This window comes from Glycine max, chromosome 2 (genome assembly GCF_000004515.6).
Source record: "Glycine max cultivar Williams 82 chromosome 2, Glycine_max_v4.0, whole genome shotgun sequence".
Taxonomy (NCBI): Eukaryota; Viridiplantae; Streptophyta; class Magnoliopsida; order Fabales; family Fabaceae; genus Glycine; species Glycine max.
In genome coordinates, this window is record NC_016089.4 from 1,002,208 (window position 1) to 1,010,524 (window position 8,317).

At 32.9% G+C, this 8,317-nt stretch overlaps 1 protein-coding gene across 1 annotated transcript; it reads right to left on the reverse strand.

The window, feature by feature from the left end:
- Positions 1-4,748: 4,748 nt before the first annotated feature.
- Positions 4,749-7,321, reverse strand: LOC100777014 (probable glycerol-3-phosphate acyltransferase 3). The gene is made up of 2 exons (XM_003518674.5): positions 6,549-7,321; positions 4,749-5,933 (listed from the first exon to the last, which is right to left on the reverse strand). The coding sequence occupies exons 1-2, from the start codon at positions 7,272-7,274 to the stop codon at positions 4,992-4,994; spliced, it is 1,668 nt and encodes a 555-aa protein (XP_003518722.1). The 5' UTR covers positions 7,275-7,321; the 3' UTR covers positions 4,749-4,991.
- Between the last annotated feature and the right edge of the window lie 996 nt (positions 7,322-8,317).

The following is an 8,317-nucleotide window of genomic DNA, read 5'->3' on the forward strand; positions in this document are numbered from 1 at the left end:
AATTACACTAATCTCAATTAAAAATAAATAAATTATTTTTAAAAATATTTTTTTATTGAAATTTGATACGAAGAAAAAGAAATACTTGTTGGAATTAAAATTCCTTTTAAATGAATGATATTTTTAGAAATACATTCAACTTAGATTTATTTATACTACTATTTAAATCCAAGAACAAATTCTTATATATATATATAGATTTGGAGAGAGTATATCATAAATGTATAATGACGTAATTAATTGTTTTGAGTTATAGTTTCTCATTAATGGAAAAGGCCATTAGATGCCAACCTCAAGGTCATGTAACTGGGTCTCGAGCAACTGCACATATGAAAACTAATATAACCATAACTACAAGGGGCATTAAAAACCGTACAATATAGATGAGATTCCATCTCGTAATTAAATAAGTTTAGGTTATAACCATTGTTTGTTTTCGGTTCGGTGTCACAGATTATAAGTTGTGTAGTGTAGTTTGCCTGTCCTTTTAATTCATGTACTTGACAACTGTTTCATAACTAGGCATTTTCAAAACTACTAGATGATCCATGATCCGTATCATAACTTGGCATTATAGTAGTAACTTTAAAACTTGCCATTTTCACCATGCATACATTCATCTGATACGTACAATACGTCTCATAATCTGTTATGAAAATATTTTTGCATTTTACAATAATATAATCTGTTTTCGATTATATCATACTACTTGACATCTGTTTCCAATAACACAAATTATGATACGTATTAATTATAAGTCCAAAAAAAAAATTAAACCTTGATGTTTGTATTTTTACTTTGCATCTGTTTATTCCAAATTCCTAACTAGGCATTCGTGGTCAATATTCAATGGACTATGATTTCTTCTTTTTTTGAAAGGATTTGGTTTTTCTGTCGTACTTTTTCATGTTATTCATGTATTATTTCATTAAAATAATAATATACAACAACAATTAATATTTAATGATTGATATTTAATTTTAAAAATTATAAAAACTAGATGATTTTAATGTACTATAGTTGGCGGTTGATGCAAAAGCAAGTGACTATCCATTTCCAAAACCGATTCTCCACTGTGGGACCGTTAATTGGTTACTCCTATCCCTATCATCCTCACTCAAAGTTCCAGCTCCACTGCCCAACCGCCACGGGACCTAGCTAGCCGCCTCATTCCCGTCCTTCGGCCTTCACAACTGTATTTTCTTCTGAAATAAATAACAGGTACCAATGACCTAGAAGTAAACTTGTTCAATTTTATAATAATTAATTTAAAAATTATATCAAGTATCAGTTTTAATTGATTAAATAATAACAAAATTAAAAAATTACACATACAATGCATGCATTGTCTATTGATTTTGATTGTTTTACATAGTTGTTGTCTTTATTGTTAAATAATATGACACTAAACTATTCCTTTTTGTGTGCAGAATTGAAATTAAGCACTAATGAGTAATGAAAAATATTATATGTGTAGCTCACTTAATTAAAAAAAAAAAGTTATATGGGTCCGTGGTGATTTCTAAAATATATTTCATTGTACGTTAGCATTGCATCTATACGTTGTGATTTTCTTCGCCAAAATACGTGTTGAGTGAGTTCAACCTTTAAGTCAAGGATCGTTTGAATTTCTCTTACTTACAAGCTTATTAATTAGTGCGGTCACATTCAAAACCGTCGCCGTGGTTCTTTTTTTTTAGGTTGGCACAAACTCTTTGACTAGGTCACCAATGTTGAAGTTACGGACCTTACGGTGCAACTTGGTATCACACACTCATGATCTCGGCGGCAACTATCACGTTTTCACGTCAAAGTTCTTACACAGCTATAGTTGCAACGACACAAAGAACATGTGCATTTCCATAGCTTAGAAGTCGATGTTGCAAGAGATAATATAAACAACAAAACTAAGATTAAGATGAACGACGTAAAAATAAAGAACGTTAACTGTGAGATCCATAACTTACCTGTCATGTTAGAATTAATATTTTATTAACCCTTGAACTGGAAAGTATGCTATGAAGTCTATCTCTGGCCAATTGGAGCACTCGAAAGTTCTGGTCAAATAACGTTTAATTGATTATTCCCCTCGCCCTGCTCTCCGGCGTGCAGTTGCGCACTTCAAGAGCGCAGCATTTATGATTTTATCGTCAATGGAAAAAAAAACGCAGCATTTTTGTGTGGGATCATAATATCGTGGACGCAGCATTCATCATTTTATTTCAAAATATTTACTGACAGCATATATAAATGGGATAAAGCAGTGGTTTGGTTCAATTAATTTTTTTCAGTATATATAAAAAGAGATTTTTCAACTATTAAATATGAGGATGAATATAGAAAGGGAATCAAGGGATTAAGACCCAAACTAGGCCACATTAGGGTAGCTAAGTCGGTCGGTCTGTCTCGCGTAAGTTTATATTGGCGGTGGATTGTTTCAATCCGTATTACACTCATACACAAACTTAATAAATTAGTTTGTTCCTATTCCGCTGATCCGCGGGTCAAAAAGATTGATTTGCAGGCTTAGTTTAAAAAAAATACAGTTTCAATAAAAATACAACACAATTAAATTATATTTAATACAAATATAAATAAAATCTCAATAATTTGTCAATTACATCAATAAAATAAGTAATGTCTTAAAAAAAGAAAATTCCAACAATAAATCTAAAATATGAAACATAAACATCTCTAACAATAAATAATTTTTTAATTGAATGAAAGTAAACATTGTATCCCATATAGTGTATGAATGAGTCTTAAAATTACATTTGTACTGCAATTAATGTGTGCTATAAAATGTTGTTGATATATCTCTTACTGTACATATTTTTAAGTAATATTTGAATTATTTTTCAATTAAAATTGAAGTTGTACTTACAAATTTCTATAATAAAAATTTATATTACAAGATTATACATATTATCAAGATAAAACTTTATTAGTTCTAATTTAAAAAAACAACATAGATAGCACTTAAAAGTTACTCTACTAAAAAAAATTCATCTAAATTTTTGTCTTATTTAATATGCACAGCAATGCTTGATACTTTCAGTTTTTAACTAAAATTGTATATTTGAGCTTAGTAAACAGGCATACGGATCAACTTCTAGATCCCGCAGACCAAGCCCGCATAGCTCGTAGATTAAGGACAACATGCTCAAAATATTCTATAGCCATTGATTGTTTAAAAAAATTGATCTACTACTCGCAGAAACTATGGACCTCGGGCCAGTCCATGAACTTGAGCCCGCTTATCCACCGCTAGGCCACATCAAAATTTATGTATAATATATATGCTATATTTTTTATATAAAAAGTGTAATCATTTAATTTATTTAGTATAAATAATTATAATTTTTATATTAATCTTTCTATTTATTAAATAAATATATTAAAAAAGATATTGTAGGAGGGCATAATTTTAAGATAAAAAAGTGAAAATATTCTTAAAAAACTTGTTAATTTGGTCCAAAAGTATTAATTTTTGGAAAACAGGACACACAGAACCCATATTTCATTTTATTTTATTTTTCTTACGAAAGAGAGCTTATTTCATTTAAAAAAAAAAACATAACGACAAGAGAACCTCAAATTTGATGGAATAAAAAGAGCAATACAATAAAACATGGAGGAACAAATGGCCACAAAGGAATAAAATATTAGAGAGATTTTCATTTTTTTTTAAAATCGAAAACAAATATAAAAAAGTTTATAGCAATTTACATACATATTCAATTAACTAAATTAGACTTTTTGATAGAGAGATTTTGATTAACAAGTCACAAATAAACTACATATATAAAATAAACATTACATCCGGTCAAAAACTTAAAGGTATTAAATATATGGGTTTTTCTCATTTGCATATTACAATTTACTTATTTTTACCTAGAGATTTTGGATATGTTTGGATTTTCCGTGAAAGAGTCCAAAAATATGTTTAAAGAATAAAATTAGTTTCAAGTTGTATTTAATTACTCCTCAAAAATATATTTGAGAGGAAATTTTCACTTACAAACTCAGTTTTAAAGAAACAAAAGTTGGGATAATTTTATAAACTTTAATCCACATGCAGTACTTCTTCATTCCTTCTCATTCCACGTTTATCTAATCACAGCTATAGCTATCAAGTATCAACTAACTAAATTATTTGTTGTAATACTATTTACACCGGAAATGCGAAAAACAGGTATCATCATCTGTACTTGTGCTAAAAATTAGTCTAAACATGATGGAACAAATAAATAGAAAAGAAAACAGAAAAAAAATTGATAAGTAAGTGACTTATTAGACTAATTTTTAGCACAAGTACTGATGATGATACCTGTTTTCAGGTGTTAAATGCTGGACTATTAACGAGAGTTATGTGCATTAAAACTGTAATTGCGACATACTCCAATTATCCGCACCAGAAGTTTTGAGCATCCAATTAAGGAGCAGTGTAGATATTAAATCACATCTCAAACCATTTTAAAAACTTGGAGGAAAGAGAGTACTACTACCTTTTGAGGTTCGTCCCCTGATTTTGACTTTCATATAGTACATGATAGCTGAGAAAAGTTCATGAACAACAAAACTGAGAAATTAATGCAAAAACAATAAATGAATGGGATCGGAGCTGTCAAGACTTGTTCGAGGTAAAAGCATTACGAATCCTCTCTCACCACATGATACAGTACAACATAATTGCACGTTTAGGCGGTAGCTCGATCCATTAATTGCATAATAAGAAGGACTATATATAGATGAGAATTAAAATTGCTTTTGTACCACACAAGGAATTATTACAAAGTTTGAAATAATAACAATCAAGAGAAAGGAATAGGACGAATTTAATTAATTTTAATTTACTGAGGTCCCCTTGATTGGCATTCTATCTTTATCATGGATCCTGTATATGTAATTGGTCATTTACGACACAGCTAACATGGTTGTTGGCGACTTTACAAAGGGTAACGTACTAGCTCTCGATCTCGATCGATCCACTAAGAGTTGGACTTGCTTATGCATTTGGTGTTGGAATTAACAATGCCTTCATTACCAGCTAACATCAAGTACTTGTCCTTTCGTGTGAGTTTAGTGCACTCAAACGCCAACGCGGTTCCAATCTGTGTTTGGACCCTATTAGCCACTTGAAACCTCGAATTATGAGCCTCTTGGTAAAGGTTACTGGTGTGAGATGATAGTAATTGTGAATTAGTGAAGACATGGTTGAGAAGCCGAACAGTGTAAACTGGAGCGGGGTTCATGAGGAAGAAGAACGGGTCCAAGCACTTAAGTCCACCAGCAGTGGTTCCGTGGAACATACTAACGTGGGTGTCAACTGCAACGGGTACAATCTCATCGCACATCTCTGAGAAAAGAGGGCTGAACCTCAATAAATACGGTTCTCTACATGTGGTCCCCTCCGGACACACAACTAGGTCCCCTTGCCCCAGCAACCTCTTCATCATTTCGGCATCCTCGTCGCGCTTTCTGGTTAACCGCACCGTTTTTATTGGGGCCAGGATCTCGGACATCCTACTCAAACTGTAGGTCACGGCGGTTAAGTTGTTTTGTAGCGAGAATGAGATGTAGAGCGGGTCTAATAATGTTCTGTGGTTACACACGTAGAGATTACCGACATTCCCCTTGTTCTGTTTAATGTTGTGGGAGCCTGTGGGCGCTGATGATGCTGTGGTCGTGAGACGTATCCCACTAAAGACCAAAAAGGGGGTTGAGATGGTAAATGGGAGTGAGAGAGCGAGGGAAATGCGAATAACAGCGAGGATTATTGCATACGGTAGCCACATGAACATCGCTATGGACTCCTTTGGAGTGGGTCTTAGGGCCAATCTTCCATCGTGAAATATAAGGGCTCTGGGGTATCTCTCCCTTGCTAGCTTTTGCCAGCTCCTCTTGTCTGCTTCTGACACCACGTACACTTCCTGTATTTATTCATTGTTCACACATGTCAGTTTGAAAGCTCCATATATATAGTACCTCTCACCCTCTCTCAGGTTAAATTAAACTGCTGGAACTTCTCACTTCTCAGGGCATTATATTCGCTGTGGTACTCACACATCAATAATATAATTTAATACACCATATATATATATATACTTTTTCATTCAATAACTTCACAAATTTACTACTAGTATATAATCATATATCAAGTGAAGAGGAGTGCGCTTTCCACACAAACAAGAAGAGTGTTACAAACACATTTGTTAATATACCTTGAGTATAGTATTATCTATTAACAATTATAGAATTATATGTTAAAGAGCGTGCTTTTAGTATTTTTCATTATAAGTGCATAGATCACGAAGTTGGACCGTCGCTGGCTTTTTTGTTAATTTGAAAATAATAATAAACTTTCAATGTAATAAATATTTTTTTTGTAGCTTTTATATAATATATTGTTTATCTTTTAACGAGAAAAAAAAAATTGTTTTTGGTTCCTTAGTAACTTCTAGAAATAATGCATATAATGGAAAAGAATTTAAAGAGATAATGTATGAAACTTAAAATGGGTAAGGAAAAGGGAGACAAAAATTAACCTTGCAATGAGAGAAAAAATCATCATGGTCGCGTATGTTGCGAAACCTTGTGATTCCGATCATGTCGGAGCATCCTTTTCCTTCTTTAACCAGCTCCAAGGCATGCATAGTTTTTGTGTCATCCATCAATCCTACGTAGTATCCACAGAAAACTTTCAGCTCCCTGCCCACAACGAAATCAATGTCCAAATACTCTCTCAAGAAGCTTTCCACCATCACATGGGGTAGATTGGTGACTCCCACTGTCTTCCCTCCTTTTTTGAGAGCCTCAAACATTTCTGCACCAACGTCCTCCAAGAAGAATTTCGGCAGAACGGACCTTCCAACTCTGAAGCTCGAAGCTTTGATCCCAAAGAAGCATGCCATGACCATTATCTTCAAGCCCATCTCTTTTCCCAGCACACAAACAAAAGGGTATAGAAGAACCAAAACTATGGCTCTTATAAGCCCCCCTGCCTCAAAGGCCACGAGCATGAAATATGGGAACAAAGAAGAGGATTTCAACAACGCGTTTTCGACATCAAAGATCAACGTGTGATCGTTGAGGTCTGATCGGTGGATTAGAGAGGGGAATTTCAGGTATTTGTTAAACTGTGTTGTTGCACCCGAAAAAGAATTGCTAATGGTTCTGTGGAAACGGACGAGGTTCCTGAGTTGCCTAAAGAGAAAACGGTACCAAAAGAAGAAAAGAGACTTGAAGAAAAACGCTCTGAACAATTTAGCCATCGAAAAACAAACAATATGGGACTCAAATCAACACAACACCACACCGCTGCCACATTCGGGAGGGAAACGCCTTGTATTTATAGAACCACGGATACATTAACGCCCATGTTTTTAAGCTATTATTACGCAAGTGCCATTCTTTATTTGTCCGTGTGTTGAGGCAGCTTCACATGGCTTGCCAAGTGCCAACTGCATTCTTTTATTTGTTTTTTGTTGACCAAATTCCCAAGTCCATCATAATGCATGAGGGCTTTTTTTGGTCTCTTCCCTTCATTTGGTAAATATTTACAAAAAAAGTTTAACGCTCGTTCACTTGAATCACCATGGCAGACTCTGGAATTTGTAGAAATTTTTTTCAAATACTTGTGCTGTAACAATAAATTCCTTTGTCGGCGTAGCGCTCTCAAGTGGCATTACAAATTGGTATTAGTAAAGCTTTTCACAAATGATCGATCGAGTTCCAAGAGCAATTAATTAAAGATGATGAATATGGCTGAAATTAGAAGAAAGTGGCTAAGTCATACTATAACGGTATTCATCGCAACGTCTTCACCAATCCATTGCCTTAGTGAAGTTAATTTACAACATCATGAATTATTTTAAAGCTTTTTATAATATTTTCTTATTTTTTATATATTCCTTGTTAACAAATATTGTTGGAAATCTAAAGAAATAAATATCAGATAAATTTTTACTAATAAACAACGAACAAATTAAATCACATAATAAACTTACATCCTACTTTAAATCAAAACATTAAAACATCAAATTTGCATTCTTAGAATCAAATGCAATATCATTTTCACCTCTTATAATTATCACTAACTAGTCCTCAGTTCAATATGATTGATAATATTATTCATGAAAACTAGTGGAGTTTAAAAAAAAAACAAAATTATTAACAACGTGAAAATAGCCAACACTAATAAGTTTATAATATATCCTGACTAAAAGATAAAGAAAAATATTAACAGCATTTTACTTCTATCACTTTTCTATGATTCTTCCTTCTTGTTTAGAAGAGAGATCAAATAAAATTGATA